At 45.8% G+C, this 26,867-nt stretch overlaps 1 protein-coding gene across 2 annotated transcripts in view; it reads left to right on the forward strand.

Moving 5' to 3' along the window:
• LOC134535208 (E3 ubiquitin-protein ligase SHPRH) overlaps window positions 1-26,867 on the forward strand; it is a 97,975-nt gene that overhangs the window by 44,537 nt on the left and 26,571 nt on the right. For both annotated transcript variants that reach the window (XM_063374249.1, XM_063374258.1), the window contains exons 13-18: window positions 1,583-1,767; window positions 5,243-5,416; window positions 6,582-6,748; window positions 21,467-21,567; window positions 22,767-22,955; window positions 26,643-26,801. In XM_063374249.1, the coding sequence (XP_063230319.1) occupies window positions 1,583-1,767; window positions 5,243-5,416; window positions 6,582-6,748; window positions 21,467-21,567; window positions 22,767-22,955; window positions 26,643-26,801 (975 nt within the window). The remainder of the gene's footprint in view (window positions 1-1,582; window positions 1,768-5,242; window positions 5,417-6,581; window positions 6,749-21,466; window positions 21,568-22,766; window positions 22,956-26,642; window positions 26,802-26,867) is intronic.

The following is a 26,867-nucleotide window of genomic DNA, read 5'->3' on the forward strand; positions in this document are numbered from 1 at the left end:
TAATGCCTTTGCTGGTTACACTGTATGCCCTAAGCAACCTCAATGATAGACAAAATAATATTAATATGCAAACAGACCGAAAACAAGCCATTGGCTGCTTTTGGCTTGTTTTATGTCAGTTTGCGATTTATTCATTTTTTGTCTGTTATTGTTATTTCTTGTGCCAGCCAGTTTAACCAGTTATAGTGTGTGTCCAAAAATATTCTTAAATTGTACCCAGTCACACGCCCAGTAAAATAGTTTTGGAACTCAAAAAATGCAAAACAGTGTTGTACGTATCTTACACCATTGTTATACTGGTTTTGAGTTCAAATTTCTCTAATAATATGGTGAAGTAATTGCATAACAATCAAAGGGATATACAACAGTATTTTACTCGAGAAGAGGACCTTTTACTTATTTAATGGCATTTTTTGAGTTATGACACTGTATTACTGGTAGAGACAAGATTATACGATGAATTGCGATAAAACCAAAATAACACTGAAAACCAGGTCAATACACCGCATAGCACCAAAGTGCAAGTTAATATGTATAATATCATCAAAATGCAAGTTATTTATATCTTAGAATAAAGCAGCATTCAACCAAACTTAATTAAAATTACAAAAAAAGTAATCTTTTGATTTTGAAATGTCATTATTTCTGGACAAAAATTGTATCAAAGTGTATGGATCTGAAAAATTGATTTAATTAATTTTATTCTGCATCCTTTATTCAATCACTTTGAAACCAAAAATGCTCACCATTTTTTTTTCTTTTTGTTGTTCCTGAATGTACCCATCTGTTTTAGGCTGTTTATTACAAATTATTTTATGTAAAAATGCAGCATATAAATACACTATATTAGTGGAGCAAGTATTACAAAATAGTATTTATAAAAATTTCTAAAAACAATAACACAGAAATCTTGTGTTTTGAAAATGAAATTAGACTAAAAATAAAACCATGAAATCTTGTCTCTACTTTCTGGGTGTGTGCAGTAATGTTATATTTAGGTACATGAGGCTAGCAAACTAAGGTTTAAAAATTAGTGGTTGCCTGTAAAGTCGGTTTACGGAAGATAGTTTAACGTGACACCGTCATAACAAAACGTTGATGAAATGATTCCATACTTTTATGAATAAAATTGAATCATTTTTATTGAATTATCACTATTTTGATACAAAGAAGGAGTGAAATGAAATGTACAATTTACTTGATAAATTTACTTTTATTTGCACTCAATTCAAATTTGTTTATTACTTTAATGAAAAAAATTATTTTAACTTTAAAATTTATACATGTTTGCTATTTAACTTCTTCCAATCTGTGTTATTCTGTTAAGGATAGGACGATGATAGGAAAAGTAGGAAACTAATGGGAGTGTTTCAAGTTTAATGTGCCTCGAAAAAGTCAAATCAGTGGTGGTTCCAATCGAGTGGAAGAGAGATAGATGCGGCGCTTGCGTACAATGAGCGTAACGGGACACTTTTTCGTGCGTGCAGTCGGCGTTCATCGATGTATTAGACGTTGTCACGTCAAAAGCAACCCACTCAGACTGCAGACTGACCTGAAGGGAACGTGGCGGCTGTGCGGGCAGCTGGCGGCCAGCCTGCGGACCGTGAAGGACCTGGGCTCCTCGGTGGGGGAGGTGCGGGCCGGCCTGCACGGGAGCCTGGACTGGTGGTGGGCGGCGGCGCTGGAGCGCCTGGCGGCCGCCGGAGCAACCCAGGAGCTGCTGGGCCTCGTCACACTGGAGCTGGACTGCCCCCCCTGGCTCCGAGAGTGAGGACAGCATTGTGATCAAACAGAAACTACTCTGAATACCTTGCCCGTACACCTGTAACACAACGATCATAGTCCTGGAAATGCCAAGAAAATCACGAATTAATCAGCATTTTCAAGCAAGACTTTATTTAAATCACATAAACACAATATTCCTATAATGTTTAAATTCGATGTATGTCATTCGTTTAGCATGAAGTTTTTACTAAATGTATGTACAGTAAAACCTTTTTTTTGCGACCCCATTTATTGCGACCACCTCTCTATTACAACCCAATTTCGAGGAACTGTGAAAAATTGCCGAAAATCCGAAGAAAATCAGACAGAAAATAAGTTTATTGTGGTGAGTAGCGTGTTACTGCGTTTCTCTTGCCCAGTGCTGTACTGCCGTAGCAGCGCATATCTAAAAATAGATACCACTTCCTGTTGACCGCTGTCAGCGCTTGACAACCCCCATTCCACGTCCCTTTGCCGGCAGGGTGCAGATAAAGTTTTTTGTGGCAACGTGTTTACGTTTAGCTTTTTGCGAGTGTCTAGTGTGGTACGCAGTTAAGGCAAAGCTAACTGCTAGATTTCTCTTGATTTTGATTACTATTGGTTGACAATGTTTGCTTAGTTTTTGAAGTCCGATTTGGTATATTTTCTGGCTTGAATTTGTGAACTATTGTTGATGACTTATGCAGGTTTTTTCTTTCTTTCGATTTTCTGTATTGTGACTTAATAAATAAAATACCATTAAATATTAATTACTATTAATACAACGCAGGAAAATCCCTCCGGCCGCAGCGAGTGAACATGATAGTCGGCTGCTCGCTCGCCCTTTCTCACCCTCTCCCCGTACCGTGCGCTGCGGCCGATCTCGGATGCTGCTTGTACTTGTTAACAATCACGTTATCTGCTTCATTTTAATGAAGAGAGTAAAAATATATTAAAACTGTCAGCAAATTGATAAAAGCTTTATGTGTCCCCAAAACAGGGCACAACACTGGCCCGCCAGTTGTTTTCATTCTAAACGTGGCTAAAGAACTTGTATGGATCAGGCTGAAAACATCCGGCAATACGTGTAGGTTATAAGGAATCATGTTATGAATTGAGATGTTATGTTTTTCGAGTAGATATACACAACGACCGACTGGATATACGCCCGCCACGACTTGTTTTAACTGCTGCAGCGATGTTTATTTTGACAGCTCAAGCAATTATCTTTTCCCATGGGTTGACAGAAAAAGGTCGCTTTACCCAGCATAAAAAAAAGGCTACGCCACTTATTCCCCACGCAGGAAACACACTGGTTGCCGTCTGTCTACCCAGCATTTATCTTTCTTCTAACATTCCACGTCTCGCCTCTCGCGCGTAAATAACGAAGCGACCACGCATTGGGCCGTTTTATGCTTTGTTTGGTAACAGTAGTTTGATTTTATTTGGTATATTCCTTTTCATAGGACCCTTGCTATTAAAATACATTTATATTTAAGTTTGAAAGCTTGTAAATTCCTTGCCAGAGATAACTGAACTCGAACTTTGTGTGAAAAATGACATATTTTGACCTACTTTTTTTATGGGCGTGTTTGTTGAGGAGGGAGGGGTCCGAATATATTTACAACGCTCTTACCCCTCCCTCACCGCTTTAGTACCCAATTCATAAAAGCCAAATTTTACGGGAGAAGGGAGGGTGAAAAGAGCATTTTCTCACTGAAGGTTTTTCAAAGGGTAGCGAAGTTGGGACTAGATGGTATGTGTGTCTGGGAGGGATGAGCTAGCCTTGAAGAATGTTAACGAGGGGAGGGAGGGGTGAGCTTATGCGTCATGAAGCCGTTGCCGCCAGCCAGCTGGGCGAGCTTCGTGTGCCCCCACTCGCGTTGCAGAACCTACAGCTGCCATATTTTTAAAGGAAATGTCCCATTATTTTTTTTTGTTATTCTTAAATGAACATTATTGGAAGTATTAAAGCCGACATAAAAATACGCTGTGTGTTAAAATTGACAGATTTTAATGATCTTTCATTTGGTTTTTTTTAAAAAAAAATTCTGATTTTCACATTTTGGTCAAAATGTCCAATTTTTTGACGGTTTCCGAGAATGTATTCGTAAAATCACTGCTTCGTTAAATCTGGGGTTCGTGACATCGGGGCTCTAGTGTATTTAACTACGGCAAGCAAGAAATTGTACATGTAAACTAACCAGTAAAAATAAACTGTCTTATGACATATTTTCTTTAGAGGTAGCCTGTAGGGCGACGGACTTGTCATGAAGGTTGAGGTGGGTTTAAAGCAAAGCCGTCTTACATTGTGAGTGACAGCATCCTGCCATTGTACGGCTGGTTTCTTAGCGAGTAGCGGTTTGGGTGGGAGGGGGGAATGAAATCAACTGAAAATTTCGGAAAACATCTATTACGACCCCCCCTCTATTATGACCCTATTCTTGAGAACCGTGAGAGGTCGTTTCAGAGAGGTTTAACTGTATTAAATAGATTGGAAAAAAATGTTACTTTTGTTTGTTTTGAATTATTAGTAACTCATATTTATATTGTGATGTTACAGTTTTTAAACACACAAATACGTCACAATTTATTTATATTGTTTTGAATAATTAGACATACTTACTGTAACAACTTTGTGTTTAACAAATTTGTAACTTAACCACGCTCTGGTTAAAAATTTGTAAACGACTGTTGATTAATATGGAAATTACTTATTTATTTAAGGAATTATTACTTATAGAAAGGTTTTGATAGGAATGTGCTATGATAAAGCAGCCTTACAAATTATTATTTCTCTTAATTTAAGCTAAAAAAATAAAAAATAAAAACTATTGTGTATTGTCTATTTGATCTTCAGATAATATCCAGACTGGCTTTAAGTTTTTTTTCTCTTATTCTTGCATAGAATTATGACTTTATCATAAAAATTTAAAAAAAAATCAACCCAAGAATTAAAAGTTGTCTATAATTTCAAAGTTTAATTAATTTTTTTAACATGCTTACATATCATTTTGACATGTGGAAAATAACTTTGCCATTTGGGAGTAGGAAGGGTGTTCAAGACTCGTGCTGATAGGCATAGCAACCAAGTAAAACTGTAAAATTGCTGTTGTTTAAAATGGTTCTTAAGGGGGTGCCTCCCATTTCAGGTCATGATTTTAGTTATATATTAATCACTGATAAACTTTTAGACTTTTTCAATTGTTTAACTTTCACTAAATGAAAAAAAATATACAGCGCATACTTTTTGCATAATTAGCTGCCAAAGTTACATTTTTAACATTTTTGGGTTGTACAAAAAAGGAGAATTTAATTTATTGCAGAACTGATACTTTTTAGGTTTAACTGCAGTGCCACTGGCTACTTTGAAAAAATCTACAAGTTTATCTGTAATAATTGTAAAAATAATATCTTGACCTGAAATGAGAGGCACCCCCTTAAATAAGCCTGTACAGCTTAATTGAAGTCTATTTTTTTTTGTGGTTGGTGATTGCAGGAAGACACCTGTGGCGACAGTGTCGCACCATCTTCAGATGTGGACTCAATCTGTTGTGAAAAAGCGGAAGATAGTTCTGAAAGACTTGAAGATGTTGCAGGCAGTACCATGTTTAGATTTGGTAAATGAAGCTTTGAGTTGCCATCTCCGCGTGCAGTATAAAAATAAGACAAGGTAAAATATTTGTGTTTACATGGTGTTGTAACAAAACTTTATTGAATATTGTTATTTCTCATAAATGTGAAATTTCAAGAAAGGATTTAACTACCGTATTTGCCCCCTCCTTGTTTTGTAAACATTTTTGAGAAAAAATTTAAAAATGTGTTTTTCTGGGTTTATCTGAAGGCAGGGCAGCTTGGCATGCATCAAACAGCAAGTCATGTATTGTGAGCGGCGGGAAGTGATTTTGTAAGCGGCAGTGATACAGAGACTGGTATTATAGTTTGTCCACTCTCAGTAGGACTGTCGTGAGGCATGACAGACGTACGCAGTTAGTCATATCTCAAACATCATAAAGATAAAGAAAGCTGGACTTGCGCGCTTGTGTTGATGTGCAGTGTTGTCGGAGAAGAAGAGGGGAAGGGAAGTGGGTGGAGCTGGTATTTCTAACACTCCTTTGTCTGGTTGGCTGGCTAGCTGGCAGGAGGGAGGTTAAGCCACGCCTCTGCCTCTCTCCCTTCCTGCCGCGTCGCTGCCTCCCCCACCCTCCCTCATTAGAACAAAAACGCACGACTTGTCAGTCGTTTCGCCAACCGTTTCATTTAATCAAAATTTAATTGGCGTTTAAAGATGTTGGGTTGGTATTTAATTTTGCTTTTATTAAATGTTAGTTTTTCATACCTGAAAAAAAGAAAATATATTTTTTCCTCCAAATTCGCATATAGGCCCCCTCCCCTTTTTTGGAGTCAAAAATTTGGAAAGAGTAAATACGATAGTAATACATAATACAATATAATACTACAACCATAGAATATGCATAGTAAGCTTAGGCTAAAGGTATAATGTAGACAAGTTCTAGTCTTAGGCTTAAACTCTTATTAGCTTACGATGTGCCATCAGAACTGTCAAAATTATATGTGGTAAATATGAACATGTGAATTTGTTAGCAAATGATAAGTTAACATTTTTTTAAAATGATTGAATGTTAAATAGTAATTTTATTCAGAATATAATAAACTGCATTGAACCTTGGACAATGAAAGCAATATCAGATTTCATTACCCTGAAAACGTATGTAAGTGCCATGACACACAGTTGGTAGTTAGGCAGTTGAATGTTTTCAGCTGTGTTGGTCATCCACACACTGTGCTTGAAAGCTTGGCGGTGTTGCTGCGCCCAGGTTGTGTCGGTCGTGCAAGCACGAGTCGCTGCTGAAGAGCTACGAGAGCGACTTGTTCGCGGTGAGCAAGAACCAGGCGAGGCACGCGCTGGTGGGGGAAGTGTTGGTGCTGGGACAACTCAACCAGGGCTCCTGGAAGCCAAACTTCATGGAGTTGGTGCTGAGGAGTGAGTAGTGCAGGCCATGGCTAGGGCCATTTAACTCAAGTTTCGAGTTTGCAATGAAGTTCTCTCCCCTCCCCCTCCCCCCCTTTTTTTCCTTTTTAGTTTTCTTCCAACAGACCAAGCACAAATTTCAGGGATCAAGAAAGTTTTCAAAATTACAAAAAAAAATAATTAGTTTTCAAGTTGGGAATTATCAGTAATGAAAAAATTGCCAAAATCATAAAAACTCAAAAAATAACTCAAAATGTGTTTTGAAGTTAAAACACGATTTTTAGCTAATTTTTTCAATCTTTTCCACTAAATTATACACACACAAACAAATGTTACCTCTCCTAGGAAATGTCAAGGCATTTTTTATGTAGCTGGGGAGTTTTTTTGTAATTATGAGGCAAGATTTTAAGGTTTTGTTTTTGTCAAATTTCTATTTTAAAACCGAAGAATTCAGTGTTATTGTTTTTATTTTTATAAGTACGGTTTCGTAATGCTTGCTCCCCAAAATGTTGCATTTTTATGATAAAATAATTTGTATTAAATTAGTATAAAAAGACACATTCAGAACAATAAAAATAAATTGGCAAGCATTTGTAATTTAAAAGTTATTCAATAAGAGATGCACATTTAATCTGCTCTAAGCACTTTGGTACATCTTTTGTCCGGAAATGACATTCCTTAAATGTCATAAGAATACTTTTTTTGTTATTTGAATTAAGTTTTGGTTATATACAGCTTAATTACATGATATGACTTGCATTTCGATACTATGTGGTGTGTTAAATTGCATTTTGGTGTTACACAGTGTATTTGTATTGACGTCGTCCCAGGTGCTCCCGTGGCTCGCACAGGTCGTTATGCCACCTCGGTGTCTCACCGGTCGTCGTGTGTGGTCGGTGGTTGTGTCTCGAACGGGTGGAGGTCGATTGTCACGGAGATCGACTCGAGCCCTAACGGGACCTGCCAGGACGCGCCAGTTGGCCTTCACCCCTCGGCGCGAGCAGACGTGTGCGACTCGCGGAGTTCGGCGATCGGCGTTCGTGTGCGTACCGAGAACGTGACAAGTTAGTCGTGTATGTGGTCCAACCACTTCTGCCTGCCACGTGGCGACGTCACGACCACCGAGAGACGGAGTCTCGTGCTGTGTACTAGCCCACAGCAACTACCCCTGTTAAAGGTTAGTTGGCGCCCTCAGACACCACCCACCCAACCACCCAACCACGCATCAACATCGGCAGGATGACAAATGGCGCCCATCTAGGTGGCTCATCAAAATTGCAAACAATTTAGGCAAAGAAAACCCGTCAAAACTACGGAAAAGTAGTCGAAAGGCGAGCCAGGACAAAGGGGAGGAAAACGCGCGCGCAGGACAAAGGGCGCGTCTGACCAGCGCCGTTAACGGGACCCAAGGGTAAACGAGGTCACCCCACCCCCACCCCAGCAACGCGCGCGCTAGAAAGGAGCACCGGCCACCACTTTCCCCTCTCCGGGCCGCCAAGCGCGCACGTGCACCAAAGAAGCCAACTCCGGCCGTTCGGCACCCGAGCCTAACCGAGTGGAACCGAAGGCAGCCGAATCGGCACACTCGACCGCGGACCGCGTTCATGGACACATCCCGTCTCCCGGGGCGGCCAGCCACGTTCCACGAGGATGCAGAGAGATCCGGACATAGCCATCGACATGGAGGGATTGTGTGAGGGCTGTCTTAGACCCTTTCCGGAGTCACTCGTAAATAACGAGAGTGCTCAGTGTCAGTGCGCGTGCGGCCGCGTCCGCGTCAAAGAGGAGCAGCCGGGAAGCGCCGCAAGGGGTACAACAAACACGCTGTGCGCAGCCGCGCGCTGCTGTGCGCAGCCGCGCGCTGCTGTGCGCAGCCGCGCGCTGCCGCGCGCAGCCAGGCGAGACGGCCCGATGCCTACAGTGCGGGGTCACAAAACACCGCGCGTGCGCTGAAGTACGCGAGTTCGTGCATTTTCGTGATGGGTTGTTCCTCTGCGTCACCTGCAAGAGCACAATGATGCAAGCGTACCACGCACAGCTGACCCCCGCGCCGCGCGCCGCGAGTGGGCCGATCATACTGCCGGAGTTCGCGGGTCACGCCCACGAGGACCCAGCCATGTTCCTGCGGGTATGCAAGGAAAAATTAGCACGCCATCGCATCGCACCAGAGGATTGGACAGAACGCGCCAGCAGCCAGTTGCGCGGCGACGCCCGAACCTGGTGGTCTCAGACAGGCGATTACGACACCGTGTGGACTGATTTTGCACGACGCCTGGAGGCACGCTTTGATGACTCGCGCGCACGGGCCTGTTGCATGAACGAGTTCTGCCGAGCCCAGTCTAGCGGGGAAGGAGTAGAAGCATTTGTGCACGGGAAGCTGCGGCTCTACCGACGTCTAACACCCCGCGGTAGGATACAGGATGTGCTACCGAACATTGTCGAGCTCTTGACGCCCGAGGTACGGCCTTTCGTGCGTACTGCAGTGGAGAAGGGACTAGACGCTTTCCTCGCCCTCGCAAGGGAAGTAGAACAGGACCTCAAGGCAGCACGAGACGCCCGGAGCGTCACGACGCCCCAAGTCCCCGGACCTCACGCCCTGCCTCCGCCGACACACCGCCTCACCTACCACTCGCCAGTGGAGGCGTCCCACAGCACCCGATGACGGACAGCCCCACGTCGCCAGCGAGCGACACCATTCACCAGGCGTCGCCGGTGACCCGACCCACAGCTGGGGGGTCGAGAGACGCACCGTCTCACCTACCACTCGCCAGTGGAGGCGGCCCACAGCACCCGATGACGGACAGCCCCACATCGCCAGCGAGCGACACCATTCACCAGGCGTCGCCGGTGACCCAACCCACAGCTGGGGGGGCGAGAGACGCACCGTCTTACCTACCACTCGCCAGTAGGGGCGGCCCACCGCACCCGATGACGGACAGCCCCACGTCGCCAGCGAGCGACACCATTCACCAGGCGTCGCCGGTGACCCGACCCACAGCTGGGGGGTCGAGAGACGCACCGCCTCACCTACCACTCGCCAGTAGAGGCGGCCCACCGCACCCGATGACGGACAGCCCCACGTCGCCAGCGAGCGACACCATTCACCAGGCGTCGCCGGTGACCCGACCCACAGCTGGGGGGTCGAGAGACGCACCGCCTCACCTACCACTCGCCAGTAGGGGCGGCCCACCGCACCCGATGACGGACAGCCCCACGTCGCCAGCGAGCGACACCATTCACCAGGCGTCGCCGGTGACCCGACCCACAGCTGGGGGGTCGAGAGACGCACCGTCTCACCTACCACTCGCCAGTAGAGGCGGCCCACCGCACCCGATGACGGACAGCCCCACGTCGCCAGCGAGCGACACTATTCACCAGGCGTCGCCGGTGACCCGACCCACAGCTGGGGGGTCGAGAGACGCACCGTCTCACCTACCACTCGCCAGTGGAGGCGGCCCACAGCACCCGATGACGGACAGCCCCACGTCGCCAGCGAGCGACACCATTCACCAGGCGTCGCCGGTGACCCGACCCACAGCTGGGGGGGCGAGAGACGCACCGTCTTACCTACCACTCGCCAGTAGGGGCGGCCCACCGCACCCGATGACGGACAGCCCCACGTCGCCAGCGAGCGACACCATTCACCAGGCGTCGCCGGTGACCCGACCCACAGCTGGGGGGTCGAGAGACGCACCGCCTCACCTACCACTCGCCAGTAGAGGCGGCCCACCGCACCCGATGACGGACAGCCCCACGTCGCCAGCGAGCGACACCATTCACCAGGCGTCGCCGGTGACCCGACCCACAGCTGGGGGGTCGAGAGACGCACCGTCTCACCTACCACTCGCCAGTGGAGGCGGCCCACAGCACCCGATGACGGACAGCCCCACGTCGCCAGCGAGCGACACCATTCACCAGGCGTCGCCGGTGACCCGACCCACAGCTGGGGGGGCGAGAGACGCACCGTCTTACCTACCACTCGCCAGTAGGGGCGGCCCACCGCACCCGATGACGGACAGCCCCACGTAGCCAGTGAGCGACACCATTCACCAGGCGCCGCCGGTGACCCGACCCACAGCTGGAGGGTCGAGATACGCACAATCTCACCTACCACTCGCCAGTGGAGGCGGCCCACAGCACCCGATGACGGACAGCCCCACGTCGCCAGCGAGCGACACCATTCACCAGGCGTCGCCGGTGACCCGACCCACAGCTGGGGGGTCGAGAGACGCACCGTCTCACCTACCACTCGCCAGTGGAGGCGGCCCACAGCACCAGATGACGGACAGCCCCACGTCGCCAGCGAGCGACACTATTCACCAGGCGTCGCCGGTGACCCGACCCACAGCTGGGGGGTCGAGAGACGCACCGTCTCACCTACCACTCGCCAGTGGAGGCGGCCCACAGCACCCGATGACGGACAGCCCCACGTCGCCAGCGAGCGACACCATTCACCAGGCGTCGCCGGTGACCCGACCCACAGCTGGGGGGTCGAGAGACGCACCGCCTCACCTACCACTCGCCAGTAGGGGCGGCCCACCGCACCCGATGACGGACAGCCCCACGTCGCCAGCGAGCGACACCATTCACCAGGCGTCGCCGGTGACCCGACCCACAGCTGGGGGGTCGAGAGACGCACCGTCTCACCTACCACTCGCCAGTGGAGGCGGCCCACAGCACCCGATGACGGACAGCCCCACGTCGCCAGCGAGCGACACCATTCACCAGGTGTCGCCGGTGACCCGACCCACAGCTGGGGGGTCGAGAGACGCACCGTCTCACCTACCACTCGCCAGTGGAGGCGGCCCACAGCACCCGATGACGGACAGCCCCACGTCGCCAGCGAGCGACACCATTCACCAGGCGTCGCCGGTGACCCGACCCACAGCTGGGGGGGCGAGAGACGCACCGTCTTACCTACCACTCGCCAGTAGGGGCGGCCCACCGCACCCGATGACGGACAGCCCCACGTCGCCAGTGAGCGACACCATTCACCAGGCGCCGCCGGTGACCCGACCCACAGCTGGGGGGTCGAGAGGCGCACAATCTCACCTACCACTCGCCAGTGGAGGCGGCCCACAGCACCCGATGACGGACAGCCCCATGTCGCCAGCGAGCGACACCATTCACCAGGCGTCGCCGGTGACCCGACCCACAGCTGGGGGGTCGAGAGACGCACCGTCTCACCTACCACTCGCCAGTGGAGGCGGCCCACAGCACCAGATGACGGACAGCCCCACGTCGCCAGCGAGCGACACTATTCACCAGGCGTCGCCGGTGACCCGACCCACAGCTGGGGGGTCGAGAGACGCACCGTCTCACCTACCACTCGCCAGTGGAGGCGGCCCACAGCACCCGATGACGGACAGCCCCACGTCGCCAGCGAGCGACACCATTCACCAGGCGTCGCCGGTGACCCGACCCACAGCTGGGGGGTCGAGAGACGCACCGTCTCACCTACCACTCGCCAGTGGAGGCGGCCCACAGCACCCGATGACGGACAGCCCCACGTCACCAGTGAGCGACACCATTCACCAGGCGTCGCCGGTGACCCGACCCACAGCTGGGGGGTCGAGAGACGCACCGTCTCACCTACCACTCGCCAGTGGAGGCGGCCCACAGCACCCGATGACGGACAGCCCCACGTCGCCAGCGAGCGACACTATTCACCAGGCGTCGCCGGTGACCCGACCCACAATTGGGGACCCCAGCCAAGCACCACCGCGCCTGGGGCGGATGGGACCGAAGGCTGGAAACCTCATCCGCATCCCTGTCTCGCTGGATGGGAGGCTGGTGGAGGCGTTGGTGGACACCGTGGCGACTCACACCTACGTTGCGGCCCACCTTGTCCCTGATGTTGAAGTGACACCTGAGGCAGACACCATTCAGCTCGCAACAAAGGGATCTAGCTTTGTCACGACTGGGCGTGTGGAGGTGAGTGTCGGCATAAGGGACTATGTGACCAGGACGTGCGCACTCGTAGTGCAGGACCTCAGGGATGAGCTCATCCTAGGGTTACCCTGGCTAGTCCAGGAGGATGCTAACATAGAAGTCGGGGCAGGTAGGATGCATGTCGGGACCCAGGGGCGCTGGACCGTGTATGGGTTGTCACATCGCCGCCCACCTACCTGGACGGATCCTACCCAGCTGATAGACCTACGCCACGGCGTACCACCAGACTATTGTGCCCTTCTAGACAGAGCCCTCAGGCAGCAACCGCAGGTGTTCGCGTCAGCTGATCGGCTGCGCCGCACGAATATTACAGAACATTGTATACCCATGGTACCCCATGTTCCTCCATTCGCCAAGCCAGGGGGTTTCGGTCCCCGCGAGCTCACTGCCATCCAGGAACAAATCACAGAAATGCTGGGGGATGGGGTAATAGAGCCCAGCACGTCACCATACAACTGTCGCATAGTCATGGCCAGTAAGAAAGACGGCTCCCTGCGTTTCTGCATCAATTTTAAGCCAATTAATGACCTAACCATCCCGGCACCACCCCCACTCATAAATCTTACAGAAGCGCTCACCAGCATGGGCGATGCCCAGGTGTTTACGTCACTAGACCTGAAGTCCGGCTACTGGCAGGTGCCAGTTCGGCCTGAGGACCGCCCCAAGACAGCCTTCACTGCACCCGATGGGCGCAGGTTTCAGTTTTGTGCCATGCCGTTCGGGCTGATGGATGCCCCTGCGACCTTCCAGACCATGATGGTCCGCGTCTTGGACGGCTACATTGGCAAGTTTGCCGCGGCCTACCTCGACGACGTGATCATATGGTCACGATCGTGGGAGGATCATGCACATCACCTCGCATTGGTCCTCGAACGGCTAGCCACGCACGGACTGACGTGTGCGCCGCGCAAGTGCCATGTCGGCGCGAAGGAACTGGAGTTCTTGGGGCACCTCGTGAGCGCGGACGGGTGTCGACCCCTGCCAGATCAGCTGGCCCTGATAGAGGGGAAAGAGCCTCCCCGTACCAGAAAACAATTGCAGAAGCTAATGGGACTTTTAAACTGGCTCAGATCATTCATCCCGAACTTCGCCACCGTCACCGCACCAATGACGGACCTCCTGTCACCCAAGAGCAGGTTTCGATGGACGGACGCGGCAGAGCAGGCCCTCGCCTGTGTCAAGCAGCAGTTCAGGGAGTGTCACACCCTGTCACGGCTAGTGCCCGATATTCCCCTATTCGTCCAGACAGACGCGAGCCAGGAGGGTATGGGGGCAGTAATCTACCAACAAAGAGCTGGAGAAGAGAGGCGGGTGATCGAGTACGCCAGTGCCAAGTTTGGCCCTGCAGAGCGGCGGTACCACGTCAACGAGCAGGAGTGTCTCGTGGTGGTGTGGGCACTCAGGCGATACCGACACCACCTCGAGGGGAGACGCTTCACGCTCCGCACTGACAGCCAGTGCCTGCAGTGGCTGAACTCCGCCCAGGGAGGCAAATCCAAGTTCACGCGGTGGGCACTGATGCTCCAGAACTTCGCTTTTCGCGTGGAGCACGTCCCTGGGCGGGAGAACCAGCTGGCGGACGAGCTCTCCCGTCACCCGGATGCCAACACTGTGTTCAAGGATGATCAGGGATGGGACGACTTACTTCCCCCCTGCAACCCCCAGACGGGGTCTACAAGTGAGCCCCCGCCAGCAGCGCTATACGCCACTACGGCCGAGAGGCCCCGCGACCCTGCGCCAGCTACCCTAGCCAACCTCATGGAGATCGTCTGTCTCGCACAAGAGCCAGGACTTGGTCAGTCAAGCAGACCTCGCTAAATGCAGAGAACAGGAGCTTCCCCACTTACGTAGTCTTGACGGGGTACTCCAGAGCCGTGTGCCCGGAGACATGAGCTCGTGGCGCACGCACGTGCCGCCGGCCGGACGGAAGGCTGCCTTGCATTTTTATCATGATCACGACCTAGCGGGACACCCGGGGGCCGACCAGACCCAGCGGGCACTGCGGCAGTGGTTCCACTGGCCGGGCGTTGCAGGTGACATCCGCGATTATGTGCGAGACTGCCAACCATGCCAACAGCGCAAGGCCTGTCGGCCTGACGGGGTAGAGCAACAGTGCCCCAGGAGGCCCCATGACCCATTTCACACCGTGGCTCTCGACGTAATGGGCCCATACCCCCGCACATCCCGCGGGAAGCGATTCTTGGTTGTAATCACGGATACTTTCACACGCTGGGCAGAAGCGTTCGCCGTCACCAATGTACGAGCTGAGACCATCGCCACTCTCCTCGATGCCGAAGTATTCCCACGATATGGGTTTCCCCGAGTGCTACTCACAGATAATGGCACACAATTCAAAGGCCGGCGCTGGAAGGCCGATTGTAAGCGCTGGGAGGTGGAGCACCACACGACACCCACGTACCACCCAAGAGCAAACCCGACAGAACGCCGCAACCAGGACATCAAAGTCCAGTTGCGGCTACGTCTGGGGGACGACCACACCCAGTGGGATGTGCTCCTCCCCAAGATATTGTACTGCCTCCGTCGCCGCCGAAATGTGGTAACCGGCTACTCCCCTGCGGAGTTGCTTCAGGGACGGGATCTCGCCCTCCCAGGGGAACTCCGGGTAGCGGGCGCTGCTGAACGAGTGCTTCAAATGCCTGTCGCCGAAAGACGGGAGGATGCACGCCGGAATCAGGCACAGTTTGGAGCCACTCATACCCCTCAGACCACTCACCCACCCCTGCCATTGGAGCCGGGGCAACAGGTGTACGTCCGATGTCACCACCTTTCCTCCAGAGGCAAGAAGTTTTGCGCAAGCCTGGCCCCTAAATGGTCCGAACCCCGTGAGGTAGTGAAGCGACTCGGGCCTACCACCTACGCAGTCACAACACGGAGTGGAAGAGCCGCCAAGGTTCACCGAGATGATCTCCGGTTAGTCCACCCTAAGGTTGGTCCGAGACACCTGCACAAAGGTCCACAGAGGACAAGGACATCAGACAAACATCAATTCCCCCCATCACCTCTCGCGGCGACATCAGACACAGATCATGCAACCATAGTATCACCAAGCCCAATGACACCAGCCACAGGTCAACCCCTCCTGTCACAGGCCATGCAGACGGCGAATGTGCACCATACTTGCTCGTCGCCCGAGCCCCAGGCAAGCAGGGCCACGATGCCCGAGCCCCAGGCAAGCAGGGCCACGATGCCCGAGCCCCAGGCAAGCAGGGCCACGATGCCCGAGCCCCAGGCAAGCAGGGCCACGATGCCCGAGCCCCAGGCAAGCAGGGCCACGATGCCCGAGCCCCAGGCAAGCAGGGCCACGATGCCCGAGCCCCAGGCAAGCAGGGCCACGATGCCCGAGCCCCAGGCAAGCAGGGCCACGATGCCCGAGCCCCAGGCAAGCAGGGCCACGATGCCCGAGCCCCAGGCAAGCAGGGCCACGATGCCCGAGCCCCAGGCAAGCAGGGCCACAATGCCCGAGCTGGAGCACATGATGAGGCGCTTGGGTTACTGGGACTATCTGGGGTTAACGGCATCTGCCGTTACGCAGGGCATGTCCCCCCCTAAATGGCCAGCGGATGCGAGTCTGGAGAGATCAACATTTTCGGTGCGGGTTGACGAGCCTGAGTCCACAGGGGCCGACCAGCGAGGCGACGGGCAACCCAGCCAGGAGGACGGAGGAGTGACCATCGTCCCTCTTGATGAGGCCGACGACACAGGGAAAGCACCGCCTGTACCCAACCAAGCTGAGCCAGACGCCACGTCACAAATTCAGGTGGTGCGGCGATCGACCCGGCCTCATGTCCCCCCTGTCAGGTTCGGGATAAATGAGGGGTACCAACCACCACTAGGGGCCCGTGCTGGGGGCCGCACCAACCCTAGACAGAACCTTTTCCCGGATGCACACCACTGCTCAGTGATGAGGTTGCTACCGCATATCGCCCAGCCCAACTCCACTACATCTACCAACACCTCTCAGACACAGTGCACTCCAGAGAACTTACAGTGTACCTACGGAGGAAATGCCCTAAGGCAATGCGTGTGATGGAGGCTTCGAGGGGCATAACGGCCTCGGTGAGGGGGGGGCATTTGACGTCGTCCCAGGTGCTCCCGTGGCTCGCACAGGTCGTTATGCCACCTCGGTGTCTCACCGGTCGTCGTGTGTGGTCGGTGGTTGTGTCTCGAACGGGTGGAGGTCGATTGTCGCGGAGATCGACTCGAGCCCTAACGGGACCTGCCAGGACGCGCCAGTTGGCCTTCACCCCTCGGCGCGAGCAGACGTGTGCGACTCGCGGAGTTCGGCGATCGGCGTTCGTGTGCGTACCGAGAACGTGACAAGTTAGTCGTGTATGTGGTCCAACCACTCCTGCCTGCCACGTGGCGACGTCACGACCACCGAGAGACGGAGTCTCGTGCTGTGTACTAGCCCACAGCAACCACCCCTGTTAAAGGTTAGTTGGCGCCCTCAGACACCACCCAACCACCCAACCACGCATCAACATCGGCAGGACGACAGTATGGTTTTTTTTCCCCCCCAGGTTTATCACATTTCACCATATAGTCTTTTCGGTTTTTGCTAATTATGAAGTAACTGAAAATTTTAATTATAGAAGACATTAATATTTATTTGGATTATACCAGTCCCACGTACACATCCCTTCTCTTCCTTTTCCAACCCGTATCTAAGTGTTACGAAAAGTTTGCCTTACATTTGTTCTTGGTTATAAATATATGATCACTTTAGCCACACCCTTTGACTTACGTGCTATCGACAATAGTGCAATAAAATAATTCATAGTTGCCTGTTGCAATAGTGAAGTTAGTCACTGTTGCTTACAAGATGCGATTTTGCATGTGAATTTTTGACATTATTGGCAAAAAACTAATTAAGTAGTCAGAGAAAATTTTTTTCTAAGCCCGGGAAAGTCAGTAAAAGCCAGGGAGTTTTTTTATCACAGGTTTGCTAGCCACCCTCCATACGCGCTCTCTTTTTTTTTTGTTCGCGCTTGCAACGCTGTGGGAAAGTGCAAGGCAACGGCTATGGCTGGACAGAGGGAAAGAATTGCCCCTGCACTGATGCACACAGCTCCGGTAAATGACGATGGCGTTCCAGAGTTTTATAAGTACAATCTCGGGCAGTAAGCAACAGTGGTTTAAAGTGGCATAAGTGACACAGTTTAGATTGAGAGCATGTGGTTTTTAAGCTAAACCTTTTCTGGAGCTTGTGTTGTGCTACCCTGTGTATGCTTTTGTCTCTGTGGACAACAGGACTCGAGTCCCCTTCCTTCTGCTGTTTTAGAAATCCCAGTTAGAGGAGGGAGACTTAATGTACCTCCCTCCATGACCTTACATCATCAGATTACAGTAGACGCAACATAACTCCGAGCCTGGGTGATGGTTAGAAAATCGATGTGTGTATGTGAGTCACGACATTGGAGAAGGCAGACGTGGCGCGGCAACGAGCGATAATGCGTAACTTGATAACAGGGGCTACACGCTACTGCACAGAGTGAAAACTTAGTCCTTCTGTGAAATCCGACGAATACGTTTGTTAACACATCCGTGGTACTTAATAAACATTTTCGTTTACAGTTTGGATCTGAGGTTTGTGTGCATGTAGTGTATCACTTTTGTTCAGAGCCAATGTTACATATGTAGTGCAGTACTTCAGTAAAGTACAACTTTATACATAAAATGCCTCCAGTGTTGTCAATAGTTAAGAGTAAAAAAACTGCACTCGCAGGTGCGGGAAATCGTCTATAACATTCTGCAGTTTATGGAAAATGAAGCGTGATTGCAGGAACCCTCCATTTCACTAGAGAAAGCACAGTAAAGAACCGCTAAGGTGACGGGTGTGTCTCACACGACTGTACAAACAATTAAAAGGGAGGCTAAGAGAAATGAAGCTGGTGAAGGAACATCTTTCGAGACGCCCAACAAGAAGCGAAAGAAAACGTGTGAATGAACACGAACTTGACACCTTTGATGAAGCTGTGGTACGACGTACTGTGTACAATTTTTACTTAATTGAAAAACGTGTGCCGTCTGTTGAAACTGTACGACGTAAACTAAAGAATGACATAAATAAACCAAAGTAGCAATACAACCTTAAGGACGACTTTGAAGAAGCTAGGATTCAGGTGGCAGAAAACCAAATTGCAGCGCTTACTTTTAATAGAAAAATCAGATATTCGGCAAAAACGTATAGAATATCTCAAGAGTATGCGTCAATATAGAAACGATGAACGCACAATTATATACATGGATGAGTCGTACATATTGTCGTCTCATGTAAAAAATAAAATGTGGAGTGACATGTCCTCAAATGGTTTACTAGTGCCTATTGCGAAGGGTAAAAGATTAATAATGTTTCACGCAGGTGGCGAAAAAGGTTTTATCCCAAATGCTCTTGCAATGTGGAAGTCGCACCAGGCAACAGGGGATTATCACAAAAACATGAATAAAGATAACTATGAAAAATGGCTCACCGAACAATTAATACCATATCTTCCACCAAACAGTGTTGTTGTGATAGATAATGCTCCCTATCACAATGTAAAAATTAATAAAACGCCTACCTCCAGCTCGACAAAATTGGAAATGCAGCAGTGGTTAAGTAAGGAGAATATTTCCTTTACTAGCGACATGCTCAAACCAAACTTGTATAACCTCATAAAGAAGCACAAACCTTTGCAAGTGCAGTACTCGGCAGACAGACTATTGGTAAATAGTGGCCACACATTACTTCGTCTGCCCCCTTATCATCCGGATTTGAATCCGATGGAAAGCATATGGGCTAAAGTTAAAGGAGAAGTCGCTTCAAGAAATGTTACTTTGCAATTTGGCAAATGTAAAAAAAACTTTGCGAGGAGATATTTAACCGAATGGGTCCAGAAAATTGGATACCGATTTGCAATCATGTCAAGATGACACTCGAGAACGAATACTGGGATAAGGATGTGCGTTTTGACATTGAAATTGATAAAGTGATTGTTCAGTTAGGTGATGCAAACAGTGACAGCAGTGACGTTTACACATCAAACTCTTAGGATGGAACAGTCAGTGGCGTTGAAGAACTGAGGTAGTGCTTGGAACGTCAGTGGTAACTGATCAATGTTTTCTGCTTTTTTCTACCTGCTGTGAAAGGTCGCCATATCTGCTTATACCCCCTCCTCACCACCCGACCCCCCACATGTGTTGCAGTCCCTACTCCTCATGTGTGACGTAGCTCAAGCTCGGAGTTATATTGCGCCTAGTGTACATTGGACTACACTTATCTCCCCCTCCCTCCTCCCCCGCATGTATCACACAGTGGTTGCATGCTGAGTTTAGGCCTCACGGCTCTGTGAATCGTATGAGTCATGTTAACTGGTTCTTAAGCAGAGGGTTTGAAGAATGTGCATTGTTTTGATAATTTGCACGTGTTATTCTCAACATATGACTTCATGTGTTTGTTGTGCAATGTGATTTTAAATAAGTTACGTGGAAGTTTTATATGTGAAATTTTTAAATAGAAAAAAGGTTTAATCTCAAAATATTGTAATTTTTCATATAAATGTTAAAAGTACTTCCTAGATTATAAAAAATACCTATTAGTAGGTCTTGGTATTGAGTATCTGCAGTATCTGCCCAGCTCCAAACAGAATTATTCTGTGCTTGAATTTTACCAACCTTGATACTTAAGCATTGATGGTATGGAATGAATAACCTTGTAGTAATGGAATTCCTAAGTATAGGCTGTATTGGGAGGAAATGACGATATTTTTAGCGGATAAAGGGTTGGTAATTACATATATCTTGTTGTTTCATACATTGTATTACTCAGCTGTTTTATTTTTGTATTGTTTTTCTGACAATCACTTCTTTGAATTCACACACACACACACACACATACACACATACACACATAGACATAGACAGACACACACACATATCTGCAACTCCAATACAAGTCGTCAGAGAAAGGTGTGACACCAAGATTATAGTGATACTATTGTTATATGGCAAGAAAAAAGTGTCACATTCGGTCACCGGACACAATAGTTTTGTCGCAGATTCCCGGAGACAGAATTATCAGCAATCAATAGTTTGATAGGATCCTCATTTTGGGTTTGCAAGGTTGTACAATATTGTGCAATTGGCCATAATGTAGAGTCTTCAGATGTCGCAGCTGCTTCAGTTTGAAACCAGTGCTCACGTAATGGCACCCACCACAAATCTTGAAGGTTCCAGTCGACCAAGTCTGGCTGTATTTAGGGAGGACATTGTTTGTGGAGCATTCCGCAAATCTGCCGATATTTGTGCCTGCCGTCCAGGAGCTTTGCAACACCTTGTGTCATCCTGCACGATGTCTTAACAACTGTGATCCAGTCCTTTTCAAGGATGCTGTGGGCAACTTCACCACTTTCTTCTTCTTGGAAGGAGAACATTGACATTGGTTAGGCCAGTTGTATGCCTGTACTTCTGTACTACCAACTTATGTTGTCTGTTTCATCTGATAAATCATTGTATTGTAACGCTGTCACTTGACCATAACTGCATTTTTATTTCATTTCCACCATGCTTTCTAGTTGTTTGATTTTTTTGTTTGTCAGTGCATTAGTAGATTAATAGTATACTTAAGTTCTTATGTAGCAAGTCATGCCTAGCAATTTTCTCATAGCGGCTAAAAATATGTATAACAAGGACTTGGTTGTCACAGATTGGTTCTCTGACAGCCGCATATCACAAACTTGCAAGTACCATTTTTTTTTTCTGTGTGTATTTGCTGTGCAGAAGTGCTTTCTTGCGCTCGTCTCAGAGGCTTGGACAGCCAGTGCATCGAAGATGGCAACTCGTGTTTCAGATGGCTTGATTTGCTGAAAAAAGAATTTAAGGTAGAATACTATCCCATTTAAAAAGAGCATGCCTGAGAATGTTCATTAGATCAGTTAATTTTGCTATTATTATTCAATTAATTATTACTAGGGACAAGATAATATGGTTAATTATGATAAAACTGAAATATCAGCATTTTCAATCAAACTGAACTCTAATGACAAAAATGTAATCTTTTAAATATTAATTTAATGAAATTAATTTAATTATCATGAAGTTTGTACCACATAAACAGATTTTATAAAAAATCCAAAAAAAATCAATAACACCAAAATCTCCTGTTTTGAAAATGAAATTTATCTGAAAATAAAACCATAAAATCTTGTCTCTAATTATTACAACCTGTACTCACCATTGCATGTAAATTTTATGCTACATAATTTACCCAACAGAGGAATTAAGTATTGAGGCTAGAGAAACAAGCCAATAAAACTGACACCTTAGAATTATTTCTGTTAATATTGATGTGCAGTTAAGATGTTAGTAATAACTTGCATAATTTTTGTTCACTGTGTATAGTGATCTGCATAATCATTTTTACTGTACAAGTTCTACCAAAATAATAAAGAATCCTGCTTCAAAGCATACACTCTTTGCGCATTTATGGTGTGCTGTTTTACAGTTTGTATGTTTACATTGTGATCTTGATTTCATTTTAATTTCATGGATTTAATTTTTGTATGTAGTTTTAGGGTTTTCAAATGTGTAGAACAGGATATTTCTATAATAAAAGTAGCTTTCAGGGAGAGAGCTTTGTATTATTGCTTCGTTATTTTGTATTTGAGCAATGTAGATGCTTAACTCATTTAATTATAACTTCTTATATTCTTGAAACTAATATTCATTATTGTGAACCATGAACCTACTTTATTGTTGGCTTCCTTTCTATAAAAAAATTCACGATTTATATTTAATCACAAATAAACCAACCCACGCACATATTTCCCTTTGTGAAAAAGTAACCTCTTCTTCCTCTTGCATTTATTAGTATGTATGTTCTCAGTTTGTGTCGCATGATTCTATGCTAAGTTCTTCCTGGATGTATGTTGCATGCATGCATGTGCACATGCCTTCGAAACCACTTTTTTTTTGTCTCACATATCTCATTATTGCAAGCATAACTTTACTTAGATATCTGGTTGAATTACACTCATTAGCTGATATGAACATCAAGTAATGTTGCCATCTTGTTTGTCAGCACCTGCGAGTGTTGTGGAGACAGCTGCACGACAAGGTGTCTGCAGTTGATGAACTCAGTATGTCCAAGTTGCGACTGAGACTTCGCATGGAGGACGAACCCTTGACGAGCTCCGCAAAAGACCCACACAATCTGCGGTCTGTGCAGCCCGACAGTTTGGCCAAAATTCACGTGATTGATCCGTACCAGGTTAGTTTGTAATTATTACCAGAGCCAGATTTTATGGTGTTATCAAAAATCCAATTTCGTCATTACAAATACTGTATTTCGTATTTTGTCATTAAGTATTTATACCTATGTTCCCTAGTATATAATAGTAAGTAGTATGTAATAGTAAGTATAAATCAAGCATAATTATGTTGCTCAGCTGCTTCAACAATTTGTGGTAAGACACTTAACATGTGTACATAAAATAATACTACATATATAGGTAGTTATTGAAGAAAGTAAGTTAAACAAAAAACTGCAATTAAAATATTCAGTATTCTTCTGTGATAGGGTTTCCACATTCTGTTGAGTCAGGGAAGTTTAAATCGGTTAAGGAAAGTCAGGAAATTTTCTTTAAAACCTGGTAGTCATGGAAATTCCTCAGTGATAGTAATTTGAGGGGAAATGTCATGCACCAGTATCCCATCCAGTGGCGGATCCAAGGGGGGGCACCAGGGGCAAGTCCTCTCTCCCCCCCCCCCCCCGAAAAACCAGTTTTTTGCTACATTAATATTGCCGACAAAGATGATTGTTTCTGAAACCAATAAAATATTTTAATATAATTAATGAATTTATTGTAGAATCATAAAATCTGGTGGTTGGATGTTATGTGTAGTGTGAGTAGATTAAATACAAATTTAGTAATTTTAAGACATTTTTTCTCTGGATATTCTGAAATCCTAGAGTGCCCCCTCTGAGGTGAACCTCTGGATCCGCCACTGATCCCATCACCCAGGCTTTGAACATTTTTTTTTCAGATGGTGTTTTTGTATTATAGGCATACACACTGTAAAATGATGTATACTATAAGGTTTGTTTGAACAAGGTCTGCTTTAGGGATGGTGGAGGCTGGATTGACATATATTTCAGAAAATTAAAAAATAGGTTAATTATTGTAAAAAATTCTTCAGAGAGATTTGTAATTTTGGTCATAGAAAAGTCAGGATATTTTTTTACAGATTTGTGTGGATATCCTATGTAATGTTCCTCAGTTTATGAGACAGTATAAATATGTAAATAAACAGTGCAGACAAATATTTATTTTGATTGCAATTTCTAGAGCCAAGATTTTAATGTTTTATATTTGGACCAGTTTCATTACTATCATTTTTATTTTTAAAGAAATTTACTCAGGTATTGTGGTGTTTTCGGAAATACTAATCAGGCCTGTGCGAAAATTTGAATTTTCAAATACAAATAATTTATTATTCAACCTAGAATACTTAACTTCAAAATAACAAATATTTGTTTGCTTATGAATATTTGACTTTGCATACCTTAAGAGTTTGTCATACGCCAAAGTTTACTGTTAAGGTTAAGTCATTTGTGTGATATAAATATCCTTTTTATTGTTTTAATGGTATTTCGTAACAGAAACATTAACAATAAGCAATGTTTGAAACATTCAACAAGTATTCTAATTTTTTTTTTCAATACAATCTCTCCAAACCATAACGGTAAAATCATAAAAATTATTCAAAAAACAGTATATTTGTCATTTCAAACTTGAAAAAATATAATTTATATTTGTTTCATTACACATGCCAGTAGTGAGGAAAAATTAAATCAACTTCAACAACCATGGACTACAACACCATAAAATGTGGACACTCCATTGGGATGGCCATTAAAATAAGTGAACACCATATTTTTAGCAGCATTTCTATTAATAGCGACAGTCAATCTAACACCATGTGACACAGTAGCAGCAGATACAGATGTTGCAACTCAAAAACAAAATTAAAAATGTATATAATGGTTTCAGATTGTAGATGAAATTAGCAGAAATGTGTTTATAGTATTGCTGAACTAAAATACAGTTTACCTGGCTTCCGTTAACAACAAAAAATGTGTGAATAACCAGGGTGAAAATGTAAATATGAACAAAGTTAATCACTAATTTGGGAATACCTCATTTTATTTAAAGATTCACGTTTTTCACGAGATGGATTCCATTTTACGGTATTGTGCTGTTCACAAAAATTTTCTGGTTCAATATGTAGAGTAGCAGGTCCTGGAAATTAAGGCAAATAAGAACTGACATGAAAGGTTGGTTTGGTTATGTTAAGTTAGTTCAGGTTAAGATAGCTGCTTAGTTAAAAAAAAAAAAATAATTCTTTCATAATTCAAATATTTGAACCTAAATTTTAAATATATGATTAATTATATAAATTATAATTATATAAATATATTATTAATTATTGTAGCTGACTTACCCCAGCTAACCTTTCATTTCAGTATTATTTGTCTATTTTCTCAGAAGCCACTACACATTTTCTTTCTCTTGTGTATTTGTTATACGTGAAAAAAATTTTAGTGGGATTCTAATTCTCATCCTTCCTATTCAAATTCAGTACTCATATTTAAGTATTCAATATTCATATCTGGTATTCGCTCAGGCCTACACCCTACATACATTTTTAAGCAACAGAAAAAATATATATATTTGTTTGATTGTTTGGTTTAGGTTTATTTCTGGTGCCAACATATTTTCAAATTAAAATTTTACTTTTTCTTACTGTCCTATTATTTAATACTATTAATATTAATCAAAATATCTCTATGCATTGTTAAATGTCCATAATTGTTATACTTGTACATTTTGTTGTGATGTTTCTCTGTATGTCTTTAGCCATGTCTTGTTTGGTATCAGCTAGAGATTGCTTTTATTTACTTTACTATTTGTGTTATATTTAGGTTTTAATAGACGGAATGAGGAAACTGAGGTAATTTCGCTGCATTTAGTGTTTTTCCGTGCATTCCAGTGTAATGAGTGAATTGACTTCCACTGTAGTGTTTGCAGTTTATTGGCTTAAATTTTGCTGTTATTTCAGTTTTATCACTATTCACTGTATAATCTTGCCTATAATTATTATTACTAACATTTTTTTAGTATTTTAGGAATACCAAAAGCTTTGAAATATTGAAATGTTTAGTTTGTCCTAGAACAAAAATGGCAATAAAAAACCTGCAAAGTCTCTCAAAGATTTCTTAGACTATACTTTTGAAAGATCTGAAATAATTTTAAATATATATTTCTTTTTATCAAACTGTGTGTGTTTTATTTTGCTATTTGTTTGTATTTACTATTTAGATTTCATGCAGTAATAGTAGACGTTCATTAACTTGAGACAAAATGCAGGCAAATCACACATTTAAAACTTTTTGTTACTAAACTTAGAAAAAAGTCTCCCTAATAGTAATTTTCTGCATTTGATGAATACCATGAGTTGTAATTATTTGTTGGGCTGGGGGTTTTGCATATTCAGAAATCTTTTGTAGTAAATTAAACATTCAAATGCACTTACAACATAATTATCACCTGTCTCACTGACTTAATTTTTCTTTTGTCATGTTTATTTTGAGAAATTTTTAACATCATTATACCAGGATTTAGTGCGAAATGGCTTACAAGCTAAGTAAATCTGTAAATGACCAATGCATTCTATGGGACTCCAAGCTGTGTCCCAGTGGTTTGAAGTTGAGAATGCTTACCCCTACACCAAGGACTAAGAAAACTTGTTTGCAAGAATAAACTCAATCTATTTTTTTTAATAATTGCAATGATATGCCTAGTATTTTACTTTGTGTATTTATAACTAATTGCGGTGCCTATATAATTTTCTTAGAAATTGTAAATATTCTTTTATCATCTTCTTTAAATTACAGCTTGATATGTATGAGACTAAGTTGTACAACGAAAGCGAGCTCTCCTTGAGTGAGCTGAAGAAGAAAACTGGTCAGTTTGTTTATTTACAAAATCTTCGCAAAGAGAATACACTCGGCAGTCAGCCGTGTCCCATCTGCAAGGGTGAACTGAAGGACAAGGTGAGAAGTGCAGTATTTAGCTTGCAACTATATACATTATTGGTAGAGCCAAGATTTTATGATTTA

The sequence above is a fragment of the Bacillus rossius genome, chromosome 1 (genome assembly GCF_032445375.1).
Source record: "Bacillus rossius redtenbacheri isolate Brsri chromosome 1, Brsri_v3, whole genome shotgun sequence".
NCBI classification, from domain to species: domain Eukaryota; kingdom Metazoa; phylum Arthropoda; class Insecta; order Phasmatodea; family Bacillidae; genus Bacillus; species Bacillus rossius.